The following is a 27,273-nucleotide window of genomic DNA, read 5'->3' on the forward strand; positions in this document are numbered from 1 at the left end:
AGAAGATAAGTCACAGACATCTATGAGTAGGCAAACTAAAAGAGAAGCTTTTAAGACTTGCAGTTTTTTTTTTTAGTCTTTGCAACAGTTTCTCCACAAGTACCAGTTAGAGCTGAATGAGTTTCGATTATAAATGTTCTGCTGATTGAGTTCATGCATTTGGGTCTGGTCTGCAGATGTGATGAGGTATTTCCAAAACAGTTAAAAGACTAAGGAAGGCTCTTACCGTCTCATAGTCATACCACACAGCATCTGGTATGTAAACCCTGATTGTGTCCACACCCTGCACAAAACAAGGACAACGTTTTAAATGGGATCCATAAACACTACAGAATGTGATCTTTTGGTCGCGTAGACATCAGAATGTTTTATTCTCATGGTTTTTCCAAAGGCATATTGGTGTCTGTGATCAAAAATACATAATTTAGCTCTCCTTTGTAATCCCAATGTTTTAATGTCACAAGTGGTAAGTAGGAATAAAGGAAACGCAGATTATTTCATCAACTACCACAAAGATTTTTATAAGGAAAACATAGAAAATATTTTTATGATCTGCAAAATATTAATTATTAACATATGTTTTTGTCCTTTGAGGTGTGGAGCAGATCTGTTACTAAAGATGATGATGTTCTAAAAGACAAACAGGAACTGGGTTATCAGTCAATAATATCTGTACCCGCAAACAGTCATGATCAAAAGAAGAATTACATTTTAAAAAGACAAAGTTGGATGAAACATTGATCAGTAAAATAAAATCCAAATTTTTTACTATTTGATTAATATTAATATTATTGTTTGAGTGCACACAGACCGGATCCAACACTGGTGTGATGAGCAGGTGTTTCCCCCAGAGAAACTGGAGGTCCACGTCCCAGGTGGCTCTATCAGAGTAGAACCTCAAAAACAAGCATCATGATTATTGTCCTGATCATTAACTATTCAAAACCCAACCGACAGCTATAAACATCCCCGACTCATTTCTAAAGATGATTATTTATTATGAACAACAAAGCTAGATTAAGAAACATTAACAATTTGTTTAATTTGGACTGCTGGAAATTTTCTCCAAAGATTTTTTTTCTTTAATTTTAGGGTCAGGGTTAGTTAGGGAACTATAATAACTTCAGGATGAAGATGTGACGCCATGTCCAGGAAGTAAGAACCAGGCAGTCCTAGAACCCCCCAAGGCACTTTACAGCACAATCAGTCATTTGAAGTGTAAACAAGACTCAAAATTGTGAAATAATTCTATAGAAATTGTATGTACATAATTGGTCGTGCTACAGCACATCTTATAATCCTTTGGTTTCAGGTTCTGTTTATGTGCAGAAAACAAAAACAACAGAAAATTTACGATAAACAAAAGTTGAAGACCAGAATCATACTTTTTTTAAAGAAAGCCTAACGCATCAGTGGGAAGTTGTATCAAAAGGACTCACTCATGCAGCACAGGCCGTACCACAGTCTCCCCTGTGGTGTGGGCCTTGTAGAAGAGTGTGTAGAGGTAGGGCAGGAGTGTGTAGCGGATCCTGAGGTAATGTTTGGAGGTTTTCACCAGTACTGAGTCAGCCCCAAATGCAGCTGGATCCTGTGGCTGGACACAGAAAAAGCATCATCAAAAGAAAAATTGTGAAAATGGAAAATGAGTGGAACCAACATTTTTAATTCTGTCAGTTTTTTAACCATGATTGCTAAATTGAGTAAAATGTATTAAACAATGTGATTACATTGATCTTGTAGCATGTTGGAGGGAAACAGGAACCATTAAAGCTGCTTTCCAGAGTTTTCCTCTTTCAGAAATTATGTATGGTTTGTCAGAAATCAGTAAAAGTGATTATCTTATGTACTGTGATATAATGTAAGCAAAACATCTTTACTTTTTATTTTTTTGCCAAGCACGCCCCCTGCCCGGCAGAGCTCCGTGGAAACTGAACGCCGACCAGAACTAACCAATAGCATTAGACTACCACTTAGACCAGGGGTGTCAAATATGTGGCCCGCGGGCCGGATCCGGCCCGCAAGCGGTTTAAATCCGGCCCGCAAGCGGTTTAAATCCGGCCCGCGAGATGGTTGTGTAAACTTTATTTTCATACTTTACAATGTAGAGTGAAAATAAACTTATCTTTGTGAGCAAGTTTTCTCTGTAATGAGGATAAACAAAACAAAGCTGCGCTCAAGGCTCACACAAGAACTTGAATCACATCCTGAAGTTGGCCGCCACTCAGGATGTGACTCCTGATATTGATGTGCTGGTGAAAGCTAAAAGGTGTAAAGTAAAATGAGTCAAATATACTTTAAGTGCTGCATGAAAGTGATCTAGCCATGTGATCTGTAAGCTCTTTGAATCACTAAGGAATGTTTTTTTTTATTTATTGGTTTTTTTAATATTTTCAAATTTTCAAGTACACTTCAGGTGTTGTACTTGTACTATTTTGGATACACTGTCCTCAGGCTCCAGCCTTGTTTTATATTGATTGTATTAAAACAAAGAAAACAATCTGAAGTTGTTTTTTATTTACCGGTCCGGCCCACTTGGGACTAGATTTTCCTCCGTGTGGCCCCTGAGCTAAAATGACTTTGACACCCCTGACTTAGACGCTTCAAATTTAAGGAATACCTCGGCTGATGCAAAGTTGATGAACTTTTCATGGACAAGAAAGTCTCTAAAATATAAATATATGAAAACACAACATGAGATGAGAATAATACTCGTAAAAAAACGTGTTTTAGCTCTGTTTGTCGGTTACAGAAGAACATTTATGAACAGAAACAAAAAGTCGCCATCTTAAAAAAACAAAGGAACTGTGAGTTTGTGTGATACGCTTGTCAGCCACTAGATGGTGCCATTAGATAAGAGAAATACTCCGGAAAGAAGCTTTAAAGCATGAGTCTGCCCTGAGACTAAGTTTATCTTAAGACCATAGCATGAAGTTTCTGTGTGGTACCTTGAAATTCATAGCGTTGTGGTTTCGACTGAAGGGGTAGAAAGCTCCAACCTGCATCCAGCGACGACACAACTCCTCACTTGAGTCTCCAAAGAATCCGCAGATGTCCGCTCCTATCTGAAACACACAATGACAGGTTGACATTTGCACCTGAAGGTTGTTGTAGCAAATAAACCTGGAGTGATTTGACAAACTGAGAGTAATAAACTCAAACGATGCTGACTTTCAATATCCTACTGTTATATTTGTCAATCTGGGTACATTTGATGAGAAAAAGCATGAATCTAAACTGAGGACGAACTAATGCCAAACTTCATTGTATTTCAACAAGGGGAGTCCAGTTATGGAATAACTGTAGTAATGATATGAAAAATGTCAAAATATTGGTAAATTTAAATATAAGAGAAAATATTCTGTAATTGAAACATATAAAAAATGTATAAATAATAATTAGTAATTAATGTAATTAATACAATTAGTCATTATAGGGCTATGTCAGTCATTTGGTTTTTTTTTAGGATTCATAAGTGTGAATAGCAAATTTGTATATGAATATAATTTTTTTCTTGGCACTGATCATTCTGTATTTAATATATTTCAATTTAGGTTTAAATTTAGGTTTAAATGACTTTATGGGTTTTGGGCTAAGGGCTATAAAATGGATCAAACTCCAATCCAAAGCCTTTCTAGCATTTAAACACTGTTGCTTTGTTTTATTTCATTTCATTTTATTAAATTTTTTTAAAAGGGACAGAGATTTATAAGACGTATCTCTTTGTTCTGCTCCTTTTCATTCTTGGTTGTGTTATCTGCTTGTTTTTATGCTTTATGTTTTTATAAATATATATATATATATATTTTTTATGAAATAAAGCTAACTTTTAAAAAAAGGACCTATGTCCACTATGAGACCTAATCTCAAGTCAACATAGTCTTTAGATGCAGCATGATTTGGGAGGGTGGGTATTGAATGACTGTCATGTTTAGGAGCAGGAGGTTAGGACCCAAGATGCAGAACCCAGGATGACAAGAGGCAGGAGTGAATATGTAAAGTAAAAATCCTTTATTTTGAGGAAGAACAAAAATAATTCCAAACGGCAGGGAGCCAAAATCCCAAAGTCCAGGGAGTCCAAAAAAACCACAAGAGGAACAAGCAGACTGACAGAACCAATAATGCTGACAAGCAACAACAATGAACCGACACCAGACACAGACAAGACAGAGCTTATATATACAGGAAGAAGTGATTAGGGAAAATGGTGGCAGGTGTGTGGAGTGAGAGCTGGAGGGAAGACAGGTGAACCTAATAATCAAAATGGGCAAACAGAAACAGAGGAGGGCCAAATAAACCTAAAAAACTCTAAAACACAAAACTGAACCTAAAGGCTGCGGGAAGGATTAACACACACACACCATACAGCTGGGGACAAAGAGGCTGGAGCGGCAACTTGGGGCACAGAGGATAACTAAATGAACACTGGACCTGAGGGGATGATATAAAGGTCTACAAACAGAACACACCATATAGAGACACAGACATGACACATGAGGGTGCTAGAGGACAACAAAAGGAGCACCTAGAGACCAAATGGAGGACAAAAGGAGACACATGAGATGAGACGCCGACACAGACCATGACAATGACAATGTAAACAAAAACAACAACACTTGAATGGACGTGGCGATGATGCTATATTCAGCCTCAAGCCAGGAATCCAACCCTCAACATTCTAACAGTAGCAAAATAGTTCTCAGAGCAGCTAAGTAAGTAGGAACAGCACTCACATAAGGAATTCCGAAAAGCCCAAACTCCAACATTCCATGAATGGCCCACTTGATGTCGTTCCAAGTGGCAGTATTGTCTCCCAACCAGTGCCCTGAATACTTTCCCACACCTGGGAAGGAGGAACGTGTCAGCATCATGGTACGGTTGGGTCCAAATACATGCTGCAGAGCTCTGTAAAAGAGGAAGGGTTCATGTAACAATTGAATTAATTGGTTTTCTTTTTACATTTGTGTATGAGAGGGTTTCTCGTGTATGTAAAAGGTTTATAACAGTGTTTCACATCTGTGTGTGAGAGTTTTTAACATGTGTACATCCCCCTTTAGGGAACCATTTGAGTTTGTGCACAGTTTATTTGGTGTTGAAAGGGATGCTCGCCCAATTAGCTTAGCCTTGGCGTGGCTATGGCTACTTCTGTCTCTGCTTCTCCATCTGCTATCTCTTGCTCTCTGTGTCAGATGTTTAGCTTCTCCTCTGCCTCCTTTTGTGATAATAGTACGTGTAATAAATGTAGCATTTTTGTAGCTTTGGAGGCAAGGGTGTCGGATTTGGAGGCCCGGCGCCGCGCTGTTAAAAAGCCCGTATAGCCGTAGCTACTTACACTGATAATTGGAAAACTTTTGGGGGAAAACCTGGTCTGATGCGAAGAGACGGCATCCACCCCTCTTTGGATGGAGCAGCTCGTATTTCTAGGAACATGGCCAATTTTATTGGTCCTCCATGACTACCCAGGGTCCAGACCAAGAAGCAGTTGTGTCCCCTTTTTTTCTCTCTCGTTCTGCAGGTCTAGAAGCAGATTCTTGCTCATCATTTATTGCTAATTTTTGTGAACCCCCCTCCCCCACCTATTCCTTCTCTCACCCTTTCTCTTACACTTCTGTCTCCGTGTCCGTTGGGATTTTAAACAACCAAAAATGTTTGTCATAAAGTTTTGGTGTCAGGCGTGGCATAGTAGCAGAAGCCATAACTCTCCACCTTTGAGAATAAAACTGTAAGGCTTGTCTTCAGCATTCAGACATCAATTCTGATTGCTTCACAGCAGAAGAAATAGAGGTTTTTACATAAGTGTTTGAGAGGTTTTCATATGTGTGTATGAGACATTTTCACGTGTGTGTAGGAGGTAATTTAGAATTATGTCTCTGGTGGCTCCTCATAGAAGGAACTAGACGTTTACATATTATAGGGATGATCAATATTGGCTTTTTGTATTGATATCTAATATACCAATGTTGTCGACTCTTGATTTCTGATACCGATATAAACTGACACTGATACAAACTGTGGTCTCCTCTCATAGAAACAGAAAAAATAAACATTTAGGTTACTAACTTAACACTTTTCTGTAAAAAAAAAGACTAAAAATTAAGTTAATAGAAAAAGTGCCATATTTATTTTGACTCCAATAGCAGTTTAATCTCATTCTCATGATGCTAAGATGTGTGTATTAGTTAGTAATGTATTTCATCTTTTTCTGTATATTGCAGCTATGGTGATAAAACATTTATAAATATCTTCAGATAAGAAAGGCAAGCCTGGGGTGAAGATTTTTGGTTTTGTTTTAGTTGTTTGTCACCACACAGGTATCTGATACTTATTTTTCCGATATTAAATTTGAATGTTGATGTCGGATGATATTAATGATAGATCAATAATATCGGACATCCCTACACATTACCATCATGGATGCACTCACTTTTCTGTAGCCAGAACCATAGAATAGCCGTACAAGCTGTGGACATCATAGTTGTCCCCCCATTCCTGTTTGGCATCCATACAAAGAGTCATACTGTAGAGGAGCTCATTCAGAATCTCTGGAGGGAGAGAAAAGGTACAAGAAGTAAGGAGATGGGCCTGAAAGCAGAAAAAAATGAGAGACGGCAGAGGTAGAGACCATGAATGGCAAAGGAGAAACGTCACAAAGATAAGCATCAGTAGAACGTGATCCTCTGGAAGCTGCTTGAATACAAGTTCTCCTTCAAAAGGTTTGCTCCATTTTTTCTAACATAAAATGAGTTATTGTGAAACCTTTTAACCTTTTGGTGAGACACTTATAACACCATCTTACATGCATGGATGTGATATTAAAGTAACACAAACAGTGCATTTAGAATTTGGGAGTTTTGACTCTGACACGTTTACTAAAACCATTTAAATCTAAACTCAAAAAGGGAATCACAATAAATCAAAACAATTTCAATCAAAACTACAAAATATTACCTGTTTATTTCACATGATTTGGCCTTAAAATAAAGAAGAACATCTCACTTGGTGTGTAAGGTGGGTAGTTGAGTTTGTTGTCCTCACAGCCGGTGGTTGATCCTTTTAAAAAATTAGACACCTCATTCATGTCCTGCAACGTCCAAAAACACAACTTATCATAACATGCAGTGAGTAAACACAGATAGGCTTGACTGTTCAGGATTTGTTTAATAATGAGATCGGCTGAAAAAAATCAGCCTTCGCTTCCAATATGATTATTATTATTAGTTTGTCTTCAGTTAATAAAATAATGTGGACTGATCAAAGTTTGAAAATTGAAGTTTGATTTACGTGAGCCTGAGTTGAAGACAATAAGTTATGAATCTGGTCTGGTCTACTTCCTGTCCCAGTGTGTGTGTGTGTGTGTGTGTGTGTGTGTGTGTGTGTGTGTGTGTGTGTGTGTGTGTGTGTGTGTGTGTGTGTGTGTGTGTGTGTGTGTGTGGATCGGATTCTATTGGTTACTGAGTTTGCTTTATGATTTCTAAACTGCCTTACAATCCAGAGGGCATCATGTTTGATCTCCCTGTAGAAACGTTCGTATTCATCGACCCACCAATCAATGCAGGTCTCACTTGTGAAATCTGGAAACACAGTCTCCCCTGGCCAAACCTATCAGTGAGGAAAAGTGAACAAAACTTTTAACATTTTTAAAAAACATTCTAAGTGCTTGTTGGTGTAAAGTCATAACATTGGTATCATTGTATGAGCAGATGATAGTATGAAGTTGTATTCTGTGTTTGTCTTTTGCAGCTCACCCGTCCTACTATAGGAGTTCTTCCATCTGATTTTGTGACCCAGACGTTCTTTTCCATCCCACGGTCATAAGACTCATATGGAGCACCCCCCACCCTCCTACTGGTGGCTATTGCAGGATCCTAGCAAAAAAGGAAACAAGTCACAGAAATAATAATAAAAACAACTTCAAGCTAGAGTGCATTGCTGTTTTGTTATAGGTTTTAGCTGCATTATTTATGTTGGCATGTCAGTTTAAAATATTGTATTTACACTATTTGTTTTTCTGCAGGAATATTTGGTAGGAAGTAATTTGTAGCATCTATATTGCGCGGGAACATATTTAGCTGTTGCACACCTTTTTTCCTTTAAGAAGTCACATTGGTAGCTAATATAAGTTAAGAAAAGCTGATTTCAAGGTGCTGTTGTTTGTTTGTTTTGACTATTTTGTTTACAAGTTGATTTATTCCCTCTTGGTTGTATGCAGTCAGCGAGGCACATTTATTTCTGTTTGTGCTACATTATATTTATTTATAGTTTACACTTTACAGTTAGTGTAATGTTAATGCATGTTAATTATGAATGCGGTTCGATGGCAGATTCAGTGTTAATTGAGTGCTGATACGCAACAAATCAACCACTGAATGAAGTACTACGGTGCGGTGTATTTCCTGGAGGGGGTGACAAGAGGTTATTTGGACATGTTGTTATGACAGTCGTGTTCCTGGTGAAATCCATCCATCCATTTTTATCCGCTTATCCTGGTGAAATCATATTATGATATTCTGAGATGAATGTTCAACCTAAAACCTATAAACACAATGTATTTCACACAATGAATGGGTCATTATTGGAATGTTTACTTCTACTTGCCTTTATATTTATTCATTATGCCTTCCTTGTCACAAATAACAAACATAAAACTGAGATGATGTCTAAAAGAGGTAGTAGCAGTGCTCCAAAGCCTGGAAATCCTCATGTGTTTGAACGGTTTGAACAAAGAAGCGCTTCTCACCAGGATAAGGATGTACTTCTGTCCTTTCTCATGGAGGTATTCAGCAAACTCAGGCAGCTCCTTGAACCGGACTGGGTCGTAGGTGAAATCTTTCATGTGCTCCATGTAGTCAATGTCAGTGTACTGAATATCCTGAGTGTGGAGAATAAAAGCTTCTTAAAACAAAATCAACTCATTTCTAAGAGTCAGATCAGCAAGGGATGAACTGGTGTGTGATGTCTCAACATTTGACTATGTTGGAGACACAAATCTGGAGAATGCCTGGTCACCAGACTTCATTAAAATAACATAACAGTCTACTTCAACTCAGTAAAAATAAGTTGAAATCATGAACGGATCCAAACTGCCTCAAGAACAAGGGAAGGGGACATGTCCCCCCCGCATCCCCTGGAAAAGTTACGTCCATGGTTAGAGCTAAAGGTTTGTGTCATGAACGATTGACTGGATTACAGTCATTTTGTGTCTGCTATTGTTGAATCTGTTTCTACCACCCTGAAACAGCTTAACAAGTTAATCAGTTGTAGATGAACACCCAAAAATGACTTTTGGAAAGTTTCAATAAAATTTTTGCCAATGTTAAAGCCCAGAGATCAAGCCCTGAGGCCTCATTTATCAAGCTTGCTTACACACAAAATGGGTTCAGAAAACTGCGTAAGCAACTTTCCACGCAAACTTTGGGATTTATGAAAGAAAACTTAGTGGAAAAATGTGCACAACTTTAAGTTGACTAAGGACTTGGCTTACGCACATTTTGGACATGGAGAGCACCTGCAGTGCTGCTGCTGAGAAGGATAAAATTATGAAATCCTGCAGCATTATCACTTGTACTGCTTCATTTTCACACAGAACAAGACCCCCCACACAAACACACACACACACACACACACACACACACACACACACACACACACACACACACACAGCCTGAAGCGCAGAATACGGAATGCAGAATATCAGCAGGGGTACAGATTGAGACAGAATGTCATACGTCTGTGACAGTGTGTGTCCTGTCACTGTGACCCGATTGATCATGTGCCCTGGCTAATCAAGTTTGGCTAACTGGTTAGCACGCGTGACTTTCACCTGTGAGTCTGGGGATTGAATCCTGACTGGACCATTTTTTAATACCCGCCACAGATCTCTCTGAAGAATTCACAACATTGACGGCTTCAGCAACGCTGCCACTCCGTGGATTATCTGTTATTTGTTTTGCAAAAGCACTTCCTTTCATTTCTCCACCTCACCCACAGGCAGGGGCACAGCTACCTACTTTATGAGGGGAATGCAATCACATAATTGAGCGTTACTGCAGCAGCATGTCTTGCTCGCTTAAGCTGCTGCTTGGCCCTTCCCACGAGACGCGAAGCAGCAGGGGAGCAGCTGTCACCGACAGAGCACAAAGTCACACGAGTGACTTCGTCAGTAAACACAACAACAAGCAGGGGAAAATTACAACATGGCTCCAAAAGGTTTGTGTTTTATGTTCTGTCCATTTTATAATCGCCAATACGGGCCTGAAAAACAAAGGAGACCGCTAGCTAGGTGATAACTTCTCACGGGGCCGCACAGTTAGTAACCTTTTTTTTTAAGTAAAGCAACCGGAAGGCAGTACGTTTCTTTATTCTGAAAATCTCGGGAGCTTCGTTCCATTTCTGCATCCGATTTCCTGTCTTTCCTTCCCCAAAAATGTCGAACTTGACCCGTTTCAGAGGCGTCGCACGTAGAAAATAGAACCGGCGCGTAAGGGCCGCGACATGCTGCTCCTGAGACGCGGCCGACTCGCGCTGCTGACGGCTCCGGTGGAAAAGGTTCTGTTGACCACAGCGGTTCCTATCAGCAGCTATGACGTGCTGCTGACGGCTCCGGTGAAGAGAAGGGTTCAGACATCATGGGTTTAGATCAGTGCCTCGGGCAAAACTGGGGCGTTTTAGTTTTCCTGCGTCTATACAGGTGCTGGCCAGTAAATTAGAATATCATCAAAAGGTTGAAAATATTTCAGTAATTCCATTCAAAACGTGAAACTTGTACATTATATTCATGCAATGCACACAGACCAATGTATTTCCAATGTTCATTACATTTAAATTTGATATTCATAAGTGACAACTAATGAAAACTCCAAATTTGGTATCTCAAAAAATTAGAATATTCTGAAAAGGCTGAATAAAGAAGACACCTGCTGCCACTCTAATCAGCTGATTCACTCAAAACACCTGCAAAGGCCTTTAAAAGGTCCCTCAGTCTTGTTTTGAAGGCACCACAATCATGGGGAAGACATCTGACTTAACAGCTGTCCAAAAGACAATCATTGACACCTTGCACAAGGAGGGCAAGACACAAAAGGTGATTGCTAAAGAAGCTGGCTGTTCGCAGAGCTCTGTGTCCAAGCACATTAACAGACAGGCGAAGGGACGGAAAAAATGTGGTAGAAAAAAGTGTACAAGCTCTAGGGATAACCGCACCCTGCAGAGAATTGTGACGACAAACCCATTCAAAAATGTGGGGGAGATCCACAAAGAGTGGACTGCAGCTGGAGTCAGCGCTTCAAGAACCACCACGAGGAGACTCATGAAAGACATGGGATTCAGGTGTCGCATTCCGTGTGTCAAGCCACTCTTGAACAAGAAACAGCGCAAGAAGCGTCTCGCCTGGGCCAAGGACAAAAAGGACTGGACTGATGCTGAGTGGTCCAAAGTTATGTTTTCTGATGAAAGCAAGTTCTGCATTTCCTTTGGAAATCAAGGACCCAGAGTCTGGAGGAAGAGCAGAGAAGCACAGAATCCACGTTGCATGAGGTCCAGTGTAAAGTTTCCACCGTCAGTGATGGTGTGGGGTGCCATGTCATCTGCCGGTGTTGGCCCACTCTGTTTCCTGAGGTCCAGGGTCAATGCAGCCGTCTACCAGGAAGTTTTAGAGCACTTCATGCTTCCTGCTGCTGACCAACTTTATGGGGATGCAGACTTCACCTTTCAACAGGACTTGGCACCTGCACACAGTGCCAAAACCACCAGCACCTGGTTCAAGGACCATGGTATCCCTGTCCTTGATTGGCCAGCAAACTCGCCTGACCTTAACCCCATAGAAAATCTATGGGGTATTGTGAAGCGGAGGATGCAATACGCTAGACCCAACAATGCAGAGGAGCTGAAGACGACTATCAGAGCAACCTGGGCTCTCATAACACCTGAGCAGTGCCACAGACTGATCGAGTCCATGCCACGCCGCATTACTGCAGTTATTGAGGCAAAAGGAGCCCCGACTAAGTATTGAGTGCTATACATGCACATTCTTTTCATGTTCATTCTTTTCAGTTGGCCAACATTAGAGAAACAAACATTTTTTCATTGGCCTTTAGAATATTCTAATTTTCTGAGATACCAGATTTGATGTTTTCATTGGTTGTCACCTATAAATATCAAAATTAAACGTAATAAACATCGGAAATACATTGGTCTGTGTGCATTGCATGACTATAATGTACAAGTTTCACGTTTTGAATGGAATTACTGAAATATTTTCAACCTTTTGATGATATTCTAATTTACTGGCCAGCACCTGTACATCTGATTTAACCTTCTTTAACCGGATCCACCATTCTAAAAAGGACTCAATAATCCATCGTCCATCCAAGAGTTATACTGAGAATCATTTTAAACCTGAAGCAATGGCTACATGACCACGACCGGATACAGCTGAATATCTCCGCTGAATAGTTCTTACATATGGGAGGCCCACAGCGCGGTTCCTCTCCACTACTCTCTTGACTTCACTCAGGTTCCCGTAGTTCCACCGAGAAAGCTGGAATCCCATTGACCAGTAGGGAGGAATGACCGGCCGGCCGATTAGCTGGAGAACATAAATGGGTACAATCTCAGCGCTGTTACTGCAAAGCCTAGCTAACACAAATGATTGTACTGCAACACACACATACAAACATGTTTTTTTAGATTTGAGAGGAATTCACCTCAAGGTACTCTTGAACCACTTGTTCTGGCGTATCTCCAAAGAAGATGTAGAAGTCAAAGATCCCTCCGATGGTCCTGTAGGTCACAGCTGGAGCAGGCTGCAGAGTCACCTCTAACATAACACGGTTCTGTGTGTTAACACGAATACTGTTGCATTAACAAATGCTTTAATAAGAATAAAAAAATGTAACAGTGAACATTAGTTTTCTTGTTCAGGCATTAATTTCATCCATCAACTTCATTAAATGAAAAAGTATTTTGGATTTTAGGATAACAGACTGAACTTTGTGTGCAGGAGGGTCATTTTTGAAGGATTTATTCTCTTTTTAGATTAGACTAAATCTGCATTCTGACAATCTCTAAAAGGATAACGGCCATGAAGGTTAAGTGAGCAATCTTTTGGATGAAACTGAACATTCAGATGTATGTACCTATCATTCTGCAGCAACTCATACAAACGTTTTAAATACTCTGCCATCTTATTTTAACTGGATGTTTACACAAACACCTTAAGGACAGTGAAACACATCAGTGTGTGATTGTTTATCTTTACCCATGGCGTTGCTGTTCAGGAGAAAAACCCCAAAGGACTTTCCGCTCTCATCCTCCAGACAGAGGAAGAAGGGATGATGTCCGTACAGGTTATTTGCTCTCTGAAGGGAAGGAGATGAATGAAGAGATTGGAACAAAAGTTACTGATTTGGTGTAAAGTTATGCCTTTTAAGGAGAATGCTTACAAATATGTAAACAGACATGACATGACATTTGTTTGCTGTGGTCTCTGGTGTGAATGAATGCATTTTGAGGTGTTTTCTGTGGGAGGAAAAAGCTCTGATGCTCCTGTTTCAATCTGTTAAAGTTTGTTGGAGAAGTAGTTTGTTTGTAAACCACAAGATTACAAGACTTACTTATTAATTTTTACGATAAGCAAACGTCTTGCCTCTGGTTAACAGCAACGTGATTCTGATGCTTCCAAAACAAAACAAAAAAATCAACCATGTGTTCTTCTGCTCTTCTTTCTTTGGTAAAAATGCTACATGTGTTATCTTCACTGTGTGTTTTCCGATGTTGTGGAGTTGCTATTGGTTAGCTTCTACTAGCAGATATGAGCGTTGCTCTCTCTCCGGGCCTCTCAGCCTTCCCATGGGCAGTTCCAAGTTAAGGTCAAGGCCATGAACTAATTTTCCCTGTGACGTAGAAGAGACGGTTTTCTTTCTTTTCTGCAGCTAATGCTGGTAGTACGGGCTGAAGAAATGTTTCACAGTCAGCATGAAACTCAGAGTAACTGATCACATTTAAAAAAGAACAAGCGTTACGCGGTTTCTTAATGAACACGATACTGAAGCCGTGCACACATAAATCACACCGAGGTAGACTTCAGTAAATATGATTTTCAGCACATGCTCTTATCAATAATTAGTGTGTGTGCATGCATGCATGTGTGTGTGTGTGTGTGTGTGTGTGTGTGTGTGTGTGTGTGTGTGTGTGTGTGTGTGTGTGTGTGTGCATGCATGTGTGTGTACCCCATTTGGTTGGGTATCTCTTGTGAAAATGGGCCAGGTTCTCCAGTTTGTGTCATGGCGATATCGTGTATGCACATGCTCTCCCAGACCAAATATATTATGGGATGGAAGCTTAGCAGACAGCTGGAGGTACTGGTCTGCAAACACCAGTGGGCCTATTGTGGTGTCAAACCTGAAAGGAACAGAATCAACCAGAGTCTTGGTTTAAACTGCATTGTCACTGTGCTTAAGTCCACAAACTCCGGCACAACGATCCGGCTGGTTTGTGCTGGGTTTGATTCCTGGCTGAGACCTTTCTGTGTAAAGTGAACACATTCTCTATGTACATGCAAATTTTAAAATAGAATGGCAAAACATCACAAAACATCATATCATTACAAACCACACAGTAAAATATAATATACTGCTTAGTATCACATTGTTATAATATTTATATCATGTATCTTGCATCACACTGTATCAAACTATAACCAATAAAGGACCTCCATCTCGCTCTGAAGGTTCAACCACTTTGTTTGTTTTACATGTACAGCTTGTAGTGTGGTGAAAAAAATATTTTAACTAGTACATAAAGAATCACCTTTTTAGTATTTTCTGTTTATGTTACTTTCCTAACAACAGCAACAACAACCCTGGTTATAATGAGCATAAACACAAAGATCGCACACAGTAAACACTCACAGGGCCCTTCTGTTCTCCTTTCTGCGCACAGTGAGGCCAAAGGGGTTGTGCGCAATGTCCAGAGTGTTGGTGATGGGGCTGGATGGGTTACTGCTGACAGTACGGATGTGCACATGAGGCACCTCAAACCTCCTGTTTTTGGCATCAAAGATCTGTGAGTAAAAAATTATTCATCATGTAAACAAACTTTAATCTAGGGAGATTTCATATTAGGGCTGCATTAACGGGGGTCGAGTCATTTGTAGAATTAATGCACAACAATTTTGTATGCATTGACGCGTGCACAAATGACACCCCCGATTTTTCCAACAATCCAACCCGTGTGGCGTTCAGTGCTTGTTGTGTAAACAACATGGTGGACTCAAAGGAGACGCTGGTGAGCACATGCCCTGCGTCACTCACATACAGAGAAACATCATTGTGAGTCTTTATGATAGTGAAATTGTCAATGTGTTGGCCAACTGTCGCAAATTAATTAGCCACTTCAGACACAGTGCAGCAAATGCCAAAGAGCTTCAAGCACAACAAGCCTCTGGAACAACAGCAGGAGCCACTCATCCAAGATGTCTCCACATGATGGAATTCCACCCTGGAAATAATCGAGCGTCTGAACCGCAAACAAGCTGCAATAAAAGCAAAGCTGGAAACATGTCAAAAGCTGGGTATGCTGACACCACCAGAGGCTGCAGAAACTGAGCACACTTCTAGAGACCTGCAGGTAAGAAATCAATTTGTGTTTTTAAATATTATGAAAAAAATAATATGGGATACGCATCTTTTAGTAAGACTAAAAAGATGTGAATAAAACCTTTCTGTATTCTCTACGCACAGGAGGCATACATTTGGGTTTTATGACTGAGCTCATGCTATTTTTCAGTCTCATTAACATTTTTTGCATCTGTGAAAAATAAATCTTATATTTAAATTTTGTCTGTTGTTTACACAGGAAATGGGAATGTTTTCATCATCTTTAATAATGTCAATTGATCAAAATTAATTCACAACTAACTTGTGATTATCCATCCATTTTCAGCCGCTGATCTGGAGTCGGATCGCGGGGGCACCAAGAGAGGCCCAGATTTCCCTCTCCCAAACTTCTTGGGCCAGCTCCTCAGGGGGAATCCCAAGGTGTTCCCTGACCAGCTGAGAGACATAGTCCTTGGGTCTTCCCTTGGGCCCCGGGTTTGAAGTTCTGTCTGAAGTGGGAATTGAAGCTCCTTCAAACAGGAAACTCCACCAGACCTTCCAAGCAGACCCTCACAATGCATTAGGATGCCAGGTCTGATCGACATCCTCCCCCACCATTGAAGCCAACTCACCACCAGGTAGTGGTCAGTTGACAGCTCCATCCCTTTCTTCACCTGAGTGTCCAAGACATGTGGCAGCAGATCAGATGAAATGACGACAAAGTCCATCATCGCACTGCGACCTAAGGTATCCTGGTACCAAGAGCACATATGGACACCTTTATGCTTGAACATGGTGTTTGTTATGGACAATCCATGATGTGCACAGAAGTCCAATAACAAAACACTGCTCCAATTCAGATCACGGGGGCCATTCCTCCCTACCACACCTCTCCAGGTCTCACTGTCGTTGCCCATGTGAGTGTTAAAGTCCCCCAGCAGAATGAGGGAGTCACCAGAAGGAGTGCTCTCCAGCAACCCTCCAAGGTCTCCAAAAGGAGTGGGTAGTCTGAGCTGTAGTTTGGTGCATAAGCACCGACAACAGTCATGACCCATCCCCCCACACTTAAGCGGAAGGGGGCTACCCTCTCAATCACTGGGGTAAACCCCAACGTACAGGCACCAACATGGGGGCAGCTAGTTTGCCCACCCCTGCTTGGCGCCTCTCTGTGGGAGCAACTCCTGAGTGGCAGAAAATCCAACCCCTCTCAAGGAAACTGGTTCCAGGGCCAGAGCCATGTGTTGAGGTGAGTCCAACTATATCTAGCTGGAACCTCTCAACCTCACACACCAACTCCGGCTCCTTCCCCATCAGAGAGGTGACATTCCACGTACTGAGAACCAGCTTCTGTAGCCGATGATCAGACCGCCAAGGTCCCCACCTTCAGCTACCACCCAACACACAATGCACCCAACCCCTTTGGCTCCTCTTATGAGTAGTGAGCCCACTGAAAGGGGGACCCACGTCTCCTCTTTGGTCTGTGCCAGGCGCTCGCCAACATGCCCCACCTGCAGGCCTGGCTCCAGACGGGGGTCCTGGTGACCCGCGACCGGGCAAGGGAGCACGGTTTCCATTTATGTTTATCCTCATAGGGGATCTTTGGGCTGCACCTAGTATCTGCTTGCTATGGGTGATCCTACCAGAGGCGTTAAGCCTCAGACAACTTAGCTCCTAGGATCAATGGGACTTTCAAACCCCTCCACCACGGGTAAGGTGGCAGCCTTAATTGTGATTAATTAGATTAAAATGTTTAACTGTTTGACAGCCCTACTTTATATCTTTTATAAAGATATTTGTGTTTGATTTTAAAAGACAACACTCGCGCCAGCCTATGTTCACCTTAAATCGAAGTCGATTTTTTGTTTGCATTTCAGCATGAAAGGTCAGCTGCTCTATGTCTGCACCAAATAAAGAGGGAGCGGCCATTCTCTTCAGCTGGACATTTATTACTGCAAAATAAAGCAGAATAATCAAAAAAAGAGTTGAAGCTGTAGGATAGAAAGATGAACATGTACATTTAAAAACACCCAAACACAAATTTCATAAAAAGTACTTTGCCACAAAACACTTCTGCGTAATTTTCATGATGACATCAGGCTTTGTTAGTATAGCTCAGTACATTGGTTTATTTTTGGAGAATGTCCTGTTTACCAAAAGGGTTTGGATGTTCCAGATGTTCCACTGTGTATCCCTGGTTGGTTGAGAAGAAACACCAGGGGACATTTCTCTCATCCAGAGGACTCCAACAACAGCCACGCTGCTCACATTTCATCTGTTCAGATTGGAAGACGCTGCTGTCGTCATCACAGTCAGTATTAGCGTTTGTGTCATAGCTTTCTCCTGACAAAGCGATCAGTAAAACTTACATGTTTAAAAAATACAGCTACAGTTTAAACGTGGGAGAGCGGTAGCTCAGGAGGCAGAGCAGGTAGATTAGGTTGGCCGATACCTTTGAGGCTCCAGCATCAGGAAAACAGTCTATTCTCTGATCCAGGGATATGCTGGGACACTTGGGAACAAATGCACCAGAGGGGAATTCTGCTTAAAACAAAGAAATAACATCAAAAGTCAATAAAAGGGCTGTTTTAAACAGAGTACACATGTACAGTATGTTGGCTGGTTTAATTTACTTTCATGTGAACAATGACATCAATACAGTAGATTGACTCAGTTGCTTCTTGTGATGGATGAAAACCACTTTTCTTTCCTTTTTCAGCCAAATTCTGAGTAATTATTTAAGCGTTGGCAAACAAATAAAAACATCCTCAGTCTGGTTTTATCATGTGACTCTCAGGGTTATAACAGCTATGTAACATGTTTGGTTTACAGTGAGTTCTGACGGGGAAATGCTTCATGGGTTGTCTGTTTGCTTGTTGTTTTTAGGAAATGTCTTTTATTATAAAGCTATATTAGTTATATAGTTAAATCACTTACCATCTTTAATGACTCCAGGTTCTTCTGTGACAAAAACTATGATCATAGTGATGGCCGCCACAGTCATCAATAGAAACAGGCCTATAAGGATCAACTCCAGCCTGGACCACCGCTTCAGCCCCATCTGACACAGAAAAGCTAACCTCAGGTACTGTCATTAAAAGTGGCACCAACGTTTTGCTGCTTTCAAGCTGTAGAAAAGGACTATTCAATTCCAAGCCTCGAGGTCCGGTATCCAGCACATTTTGGTTTTAACTCTGCTTAAACACTCCTGATTTCAATCAGCAGGTGATTAACAGGCTTCTGCAGAGCCTGGTGAGCTGCTGCACAGGTGATTCAACCACTTAATCTAGTGTGTTGGAGCAGAGAAACCACTAAAACGTGCTGGATACCGGCCCTGAAGGCCCAGAATTGAATAGCCCTGTTGTTACCTATACAACACCTAAACTATACAAATACACATAGTGATGATCTGCCAACCATAAACAGATAAACATAAACTAGGTGACTGTATATTTGAGTGTTTGAACCAATTACTTGAAGGTGGTGTGAAAAACTGTGAATTAGAGCTCCAAAAGTGTGTCCTTAATGAGCTTCACATCATAGAGAAACACGACTGAAGAGTCAAAAACCACCCAGCAGCATATCAGACACAGAACACAAACACATGTGGTTAACTGCAGTTGAGCAAACTTGAAAACTTAGAATATGGTGCAAAATTTGGTTCAATTCAGTAAAAGCAAAAGGGGCCCAAACCAAGATGCACGATTCTACTTTTTCAGATGTCCGACATTTGTCTACTTAAAAACCTTGTTTGTTTCGTGTAATAATCTAACAGTCTGAAATTTTGCATGTGGGGTTTTCATAAGCTGTAAATCTTCACAGTTATAACAAATAAGGGCTTGAAATATCTGGTTTGCACGTAATGAGTCTGTCTCATTTATTAGTTTCACTTTACAGCTGAATTACTGACTGTTATGGAAAAACTTATGTTTATTAATTCTTGATCATGGACTCAATCAACTGCATCCTAGCTGACCAATGTAGGAACTTGTTCGCTAATCTCCGATTAGCGGGCTTTGTGATCAGAACGTGGGGAGAAACAGTCTGGAAGCAGAATTGAATGAGACAGCAGATTATGAATGACTTGGTTCGCTCCCTCGAGCAGATTCTTAAATACAATCATTATATCAATACCATTAGAGATCACCCAATATCTTCAGAAGCACAATCTTTTGTAGGTAGATGGATTTTTGAGTTAGGGTTTTTCTTCTTTTACATTATGTTGTGACATTAGACATCTTGAGGGCCAAGACGACCACTCGAACCATGAGTCAAGCCCATTTATAACCTTGAGACTTTCCCGACAAATTGATCTCCTAAACAGATTTCCCTGTTTATGACTGAAGTTACCTAAACCTTGATTTAGAGTCCATGACTTCAGGAGCATTGATTTATGATCAGAATCTAGTTCTTTACTAATTATGAAGAGTATAGCAGTTATGTAATCACCTCTACCTTGTGTTAGCCAATCTATATCGTTTCTAACTTAACTGTTTCTGTACTTAAATATTGAACTCCTTCTGTGTAGGTTAGTGAATTCTGTTATTTTTCGTAAATCTTTATTTTGCCTCTACTTTTGAGCAGATAAGCTCCCACTTTCTTATCACCTTCTTAATTCAACAAAGACAGAGCAGCAGCTCATTGTACAGCTCTCGCCCTTGACTTAATCATTGTTTTGTTATTGCTAGACACAGGGCTGTTGCTAGCTATTTTGGTGCCCTAAGCACAAAGGCTTCGTGGTGCCCCCCCCCCCCACACACACACACACATACAGAAAAAACAACACAATAACACAGTATGTGCGAGCGCTTCGCCTTAAATTCTCTTAAATTCTCTTGTATGCACAAACTGCTTATTATTTTCCAAAAAGTAGGATTGATATTTAGTGTGTGTGTGTGTGGGGGGGGGGGGGGGGGGGGTCATTTTGCCTTGGCCCCCAAAATGTCCTGAAATGGCCCTGGGTGTGTGGCTGAGTTTTGAAGGTGATCTGAATTGTATCAGATGTATAAATATTGCATGTGTGTAACTTATTGTTTTATACAGGTAAAATCGTGTAGTGGAGATAAATCTACCTACATTTTATTTGTCAACACTTTGTTTTGTTTTCTTGTTTTTATTGAACTATTTTCCTGTCCTGTTTGTCTCTCATCTTCCTGCATCTCATCTAAACTCTCCAGAAAAACTGCTGCCTGGATTCTTACTTTTTCACCTCATCAGTTACTTTTGAGCAGATCAAAGGGATCTCCTGACCGCAAAGCGTAGTGCGCGTTTCAATGCTGCGTCAGTGAGGTGAAATCACCGCAGTGCAGGTGATGAGCTCCGCAGCAGAGCGCTTCAGGCACAAATAAGACAAAAAGTAGAGAACATGAGCGGACATGAACGATCGTGTGTTAATTTTGGTTGAGCCACTTTGAGAATGGACCGTGCGCTGGAAGCAGCAGCCTGGAGCACTGCGCAACAACGCAGCGCTGTGTCGCTGTCTGTGCTCTCTGCTCCAAAGAGTCCATAAATGATGTCATATAGTTAGAAAACTTTTTTCCAGCTCCCCTGGATGTGTAGGATATACAGCTCCCCCATATTTCGATCCCTGCTCCTGGATGAAAAGCCGGACATTTTCATCAATACAAGAACCAGTCCGGACGTCCCGGACAGAGAGTGAAAAGTGGACACGTTCCATCTCCTTTCCTTTTTGTATTGTTTTCTCTCTGTAAACATGCTGTTAACTTGCTTTGCACATCTTCTAATTGAAATATGTCTTTATCATATATATATTATTTTTTTCATAAGCTTGCGTTTGGTGCCCCTTCCCCGGCGTGGTGCCCTACGCGCTGTGCGTGTGCGGAGCGCCGGCGCTGGCTAGACAAGTATTATAAGATGACACTTGCCCTAAATGACCCTTAGATTTGATCAGTAGCATGATGACCTGACAGATGTTCCTTGATGGTCACATTGTTTTGAGAATCACCTGATTACATATGCATCTAGTAGTTTTTACGTTTGTCATTCTTTTATTTTTGTTTATTTCTTGTTGTTTTGTGCTTTGGTTGTACATGATCTGTCATGGGTGATTCTGCAGGTTGAGTGCTTTGCAGTCTTGTTTCTGGTTTTATTGTATTTTTGGCACTTCCTGTTTTATTTTGTGCATTAACTTCCTGTCTCATTACTGGCAGCTTCACGACATGAGGCTCCTCACTAATCTGCCTCATGTCTTGCACCTGGGTCCTGGCTTCTCCATTTAAGCGTCTTTGCAACAGTTTCCTTTGCCAGTTTGTCTTCTCCTGTTGTGTGATGTGAACCTGCTCTCAGAAACACTTGGCAAAAGTGTATTCAGTTAGATTTGGACTTTTCAGTTGTGTTGTACTCCAGGAATCCTTTCTGCTTATTATAACTGTGTGAGCTCTGCATTTGAGTCCTCTTTGTGCTTTGATATGATCACACTTAGTTATACTCCTCTGATTGACCTTTAAACTAATTAGGGTTCATACTCATGCATTTCTTTGTTTCCCGTAGTATATCCGTTTTATACGAAGTCAATTATGAATTATTTCTTTTGTTTAGTACGTCTTTTCCCTTCCTGAAGTGATTATAATCTTTTCAAACACCTTTAGGGTTGTGTGTATCTAAGAACACCATCAGTTGTTTTATTTTTGGTCTTTCACTGTCTCTATGTTACAGATGAGTTTTATTTTCCTTAGATAATTCTGTTGTCCAATTTCACTTCTGGAGCTTTAATTTAGCAGTATCTGTCTCCTGTTGACAAATTTTACACATATGAGCAGCATTGTTGAGTGAGATTGCATATTGTTGATGTACTCTGAAGTAACCTTACCTTACTGAACCTATGTGGAGTTGAAATTTTATTTTTCCAATTAGGACTGGTTTAGTTGTTAGTAAATTCCAGTGTTAGAAGCGAAGAGGTTGAATTAAGAAGTCACTAGAGGTGAAAGTTTCTGGCATAATGAGAGCAAACTCACAGAGTCTATGATATTTTAATTTTTGATATGTGCTTGGGGAAGCTGATAAGTTCACCCTTTTTCCCAGATGGGTTGATTCTTTTTGATTTTATTAGTTATTATTTCAGCTATCAGTCCTTTTACTACAATTTCTCCTGTTACTTCTAGGTGATGTAAATCACTCTGTGTTTATTTTCAATTTTCTTTACACGGATCATGGCTTTTTTGTTAGTTGTTTAGTTTGTTTTGGGTTGTTTTGATGTTTTATGCACACTGTGTTGCACGACTCTGCCCCTTGCTGACGTGAACTAGTTATTGCAAGTTCCTTGGGATGGGAGTTTTTTTCACGTTAGGGCTGGTGCAATGCTTGCAGGTATCGTGCCCCTTTTGTTCATGTTTTGTTTCTGGTGAGCCCTGAGTTGCCTCATGCCTCAAGAGGAGGGGAGGCTGATAACGATTTCCTCACATTATTACACTGCCTGGATGGAATTGCCTTAAATATTAGACGATTGTTGCTGAAAATAATTCAAAATCAACAGTGATCAGAGAGTATTATAAGACACCTTTCGTCAAACATTTTGACAGGTCTATTGTTCTTTGACCTTTCATTCCTATTGTTCATTTGACCCTTGACCTTGCCCCCCCTTCCTATCATTAATCAAATGGACAGGTGTATTGTTCAATCTTTGCCCCCCCTTCCGTATCATTAATCAAATGGACATGTGTATTGTTAATTGTCCAGATGGGCTAGACCCCCCACGCCGCATCATCAATGGCGTATTGTTGAACGTGTCCAGATGGTCTAGACCCCCCACGCCGCATCATCAATGGCGTATTGTTGAGCGTCCATGATATCCCACGTCATAGGCTAATGTGTGTAATGGTGTGTGGTTTCTTTTTTGTGATAGCCCATCGGTTCCCACAGCCCCTCCCTTCTGAGTGTAATCCTATTGTGTTTAACTCTTTAAAAGCTCAGATCTGTCCGAATGGTGAAAAGCCGAGCTCTAAGAAAAAATGATGAACCACGAGGAGCTGAATGAAGCACCAGGCCGCGCTGAAGAGGTGCCTACAGACATGGCTCACTGACAGTGGATGAGTGCGGCCTAACTGTTGTGAATGACAGCCCCACACGCTGGTCAAGTACCTATGAAATGGTTGTACGTTTCCTCAAAGTTAAAGAATCTGTTTTTGTAGTAGCAGACAAGATGGTATGGTCTGCTAGCTCTTGAGTGAGTGGCAGAAGCTGAAGTCAATGCATGAACTTTTGCAGCCTTTTGCTGAACACACACAAACTCTTCAGAGTGACACATTTGTCTATGTCATTATTACTCTCTTTGAGATGTTCACGTTGGATTTCGTATGTTCAGTCTTAAACTTTGTGTTTAAATGTGTTATTTACATGCAGCTCACTGACACTTTTTGACCAGAACTAAAACTATTGTGTAAAACTCTCTGTCCAGCAGCACATCAAATTAATGGTTGTAAGCACACACACACACACACACACACACACACACACACACACACACACACACACACACACACACACACACACACACACACACACACACACACACACACACACACACACACACACACTTCTCTAAGAAGTAAAGGGATTACATTCAAACATTTGTCTTTGACTAAACCATTCAAACATTTCTATCACTTCACAAAAGCAATGGTTTACCATCCTAAACCATTTAAGGTCCTGTTGTAAACCAGCCTGCATACTCAAGCCTATAAGAACAAAAGTTGATCCTTACCTCAGCGTGATGCTTTTTAAGATCTGTTGAGCTTTCTTAAAGTTCATTCTAAACAATTTTGCACGGCCAGCGACTTCTGACAAAGCAAATTACTTCCTTTTTGTTCTGCAGGTGGCGGTAAGTTTTAAAACAAAGATCTGGCTGAACCAAATCGTCACAGAAACAACACACAAAAAGCAAATTACTTACTTTTTTTTGCAGGTGGGCTGAATTGAAAGAGTGGCGGGAAAGTTTTAAAAACAAAGTTCTGGTTCATTCTAAACAAGTTGGCACGGTGATACTCACAAAGCAAATGACTTGCTATTGTTTCAAAGAGCTATTTAGGTGAAAGCTTAACCATCGCCTCCTGCCTTTAGTGTCACATTTTGTTTTCACTGTCACACACACACACACACACACACACACACACACACACACACACACACACACACACACACACACACACACACACACACACACACACACACACACACACACACACACACACACACATTGCTTCCTGCCTCAGAGAAAAGATTTGATCCATTTTGTAGGACCTATAACAGCTGAAATAAATAAAAAGCTGTTTATGAGGTTTGTTTTTTGGGAGGGGTGGATTAGTAAAGTCTCAGAGCAGACGTACCTCTGGTCAAACCTTTAATGTCATACCTCTCAGAATAGTTAAACTAAGGCACATGCATGCCGTAAACGGATTTACACACGAGTGAAAGAGCTGCTACATTTTAACCAAAACATGAGCAAAGAATAAGAATAAGAAGAAGAAGCGATGGATACGTGTTTTGAATATAGCCTTCCTCTGCTAAAAACAACGTTCGAATTGAGACATGATGAGATTTCAGGAAGAAATGTCCGGTATTATTTTTTGGATCGTAAAGGTTTTTTTATTTCTGCTCCAGGGAGTTTTGACGAAGCAATGGATACGAGCACACACACACACACACACACACACACACACACACACACACACACACACACACACACACACACACACACACACACACACACACACACACACACAACTCTAAACAACCATTCATACATTTGTCTACCTATACAACAAAGCAAATGACTCTGTATTGTTTATAAACATTTTTTTTTCGACCAATCGCAACCGTTTTCTATTCATGATTTTTTTAAACAGCTGTATAAAATGTAAAAGCGCATTTTCGGAGTCGTGATTTGAGGTGTAACAAGCTAAGATGACGGGTAAGTTTTTAACTCAAGACGCAAATCTTTTTTTTTCTCTTTCTGGTTTAACATCTTTATTTTCAGACGCTATTGTCATATCGGACGGCGAGTGGGAAGAAATTCCTATTGAGGAATTAACTTGTAAAACTCCGGTACCGGTCCCCCTGGATGATTTGTCTAAAATTAATCGCGCGGTCGAGAATCTGAGTGAGTGGATTTTATAAATATATACGTAACGTTCTTTTCTTCAACTGAGAAATATCTCATTTTACAGAAAAGGAGGGGGTTCAACCTTACCCCGGAAGTGATAACTTTTACCCAACCACGCCTCCATCCACCAGCCGAACCGTCTTACATTCGTATCAGCCCAGCCATACCGTCAGATCACACGGGAATGCGAGCGTGAAAGCTGTTCGTTACAGGACCGTCACGCCGCAGACGATCCTCGAAGCTGGTAAGTGATTACAAAATAGCGATTAATAAGTCAGAGATGTGTCGTTCATATTTATCGTTTTTATTCTTCAGAGCAACGTCCGACGGCCTACGCACCCCCAATATCTCAGCCCCCACCACCTCCAGCCCCTTCTCATGCGCGGACGGATGGTAACGATAAAAAAAACAACTGATTAATAAGTCAAAGATGACTCGTACACATTTACCGTTGTTTTTTTATCCTTTCAGAACAACATTCGACTGCCGCTTCAATATCTCCGCCCACACCTCCTCCATCTCCTCCTCCTCCTCCTCCTCCCCCTTCTCCTGCACAGGGTAAGAGATTTATAAAAAGGTGGTTATTTACTTCAAAGATGATTCGTTCATATTTTTTCATTATTTTTATTCTTTCAGAACAATCCGACAGCGACTCTGAAACCGCTGAACGTGGTCCTGAGCAGCCAGCCGGTAAGCTGTTTCACAAAAAGCTCCGCATAGTATATTAAATTTGAAGTAAAAAAAGATGTTTTTATCCTTTCAGATGAAGAGGAAGAGAACGCACCACCTCCTGCACCTGTACAGAGTAAGTTAAATTTTATATATAATTTATTAAAAGATCGTTCATTTTATTTATTTTTATTTATTTTTTTCATCAGAAAAACGACTGAAGAAAAAGAAAAACATCCGTCTTTCACCACTTCAGAGATTAAACAGGATGAAAATGGCCTACTTATTGCTGCAGGTCAACTCAGGCCTGGTCGAAGTGGTCCAACAAGTGCTGGCTCTGTAAAAGGAGGATGCAGATTTTTTCTTCATTTTTAGTAGGTTATTAATGTCTTTTGTATCATGAGTGAAAATTGGTTTGACGACCTTTCAGATTTGATTGAAGTAGATGGTGAATTAAATGTAGATTTGTTAGATCGAATTTTAGCCAGCCAAAATCCCTCAGATGAGGCCGATAATTTGGTGTTAAATGACTGGTTTGATTTAAGCGGACTGAGTGAAGTAGATGAATTAGCTTCAGATAGTGAGATCTTAGCATCCCAAGCCGTTTCAAACGAGGTCGATCAAATTCTAGCAAATTCAGATTCGCCTTCATCAGAAGCAATAAACGAAATATTGAGACAAATAGAACACCAGCAGCACGTAAACGAGGTCGATCAAATTCTAGCAAATTCAGATTCGCCTTCATCAGAAGCAATAAACGAAATTTTGAGACAAATAGAACACCAGCAGCGCGTAAACGAGATCGATCAAATTCTAGCAAATTCAGATGAGCCTTCATCAGAAGCAATAAACGAAATATTGAGACAAATAGAACACCGGCAGATCGGAGGGAGCGTAAAC

General features: G+C 40.7%; 2 protein-coding genes across 5 annotated transcripts in view; one reads left to right on the top strand and one right to left on the bottom strand.

Moving 5' to 3' along the window:
- Positions 1-27,273, bottom strand: part of LOC107374472 (sucrase-isomaltase, intestinal) — a 66,782-nt gene that overhangs the window by 23,215 nt on the left and 16,294 nt on the right. Inside the window, exons 2-20 of one of the 4 annotated variants that reach the window (XM_070552144.1) lie at positions 18,525-18,648; positions 18,040-18,128; positions 17,742-17,862; positions 17,430-17,539; positions 14,904-15,055; positions 14,223-14,394; positions 13,253-13,352; positions 12,699-12,811; positions 12,455-12,580; positions 8,735-8,866; positions 7,743-7,862; positions 7,483-7,596; positions 6,994-7,078; positions 6,422-6,539; positions 4,731-4,902; positions 2,946-3,062; positions 1,440-1,594; positions 812-896; positions 227-283 (exon numbers count right to left, since the gene is read on the bottom strand). In XM_070552144.1, the coding sequence (XP_070408245.1) occupies positions 227-283; positions 812-896; positions 1,440-1,594; positions 2,946-3,062; positions 4,731-4,902; positions 6,422-6,539; positions 6,994-7,078; positions 7,483-7,596; positions 7,743-7,862; positions 8,735-8,866; positions 12,455-12,580; positions 12,699-12,811; positions 13,253-13,352; positions 14,223-14,394; positions 14,904-15,055; positions 17,430-17,539; positions 17,742-17,862; positions 18,040-18,128; positions 18,525-18,648 (2,262 nt within the window). Of the gene's footprint in view, positions 1-226; positions 284-811; positions 897-1,439; positions 1,595-2,945; positions 3,063-4,730; positions 4,903-6,421; positions 6,540-6,993; positions 7,079-7,482; positions 7,597-7,742; positions 7,863-8,734; positions 8,867-12,454; positions 12,581-12,698; positions 12,828-13,252; positions 13,353-14,222; positions 14,395-14,903; positions 15,056-17,429; positions 17,540-17,741; positions 17,863-17,956; positions 18,132-18,524; positions 18,649-27,273 lie in introns of those variants that run through there. The other 3 variants (XM_070552142.1, XM_070552149.1, XM_070552150.1) reach the window with 3 other exon arrangements.
- LOC139070296 (uncharacterized) lies at positions 23,097-26,721 on the top strand. Its single transcript, XM_070552189.1, has 8 exons — positions 23,097-23,423; positions 23,512-25,701; positions 25,769-25,948; positions 26,020-26,097; positions 26,176-26,262; positions 26,341-26,394; positions 26,468-26,509; positions 26,583-26,721. The coding sequence occupies exons 2-8, from the start codon at positions 25,506-25,508 to the stop codon at positions 26,714-26,716; spliced, it is 771 nt and encodes a 256-aa protein (XP_070408290.1). The 5' UTR covers positions 23,097-23,423; positions 23,512-25,505; the 3' UTR covers positions 26,717-26,721.

Source organism: Nothobranchius furzeri, chromosome 1, assembly GCF_043380555.1.
Source record: "Nothobranchius furzeri strain GRZ-AD chromosome 1, NfurGRZ-RIMD1, whole genome shotgun sequence".
Taxonomy (NCBI): domain Eukaryota; kingdom Metazoa; phylum Chordata; class Actinopteri; order Cyprinodontiformes; family Nothobranchiidae; genus Nothobranchius; species Nothobranchius furzeri.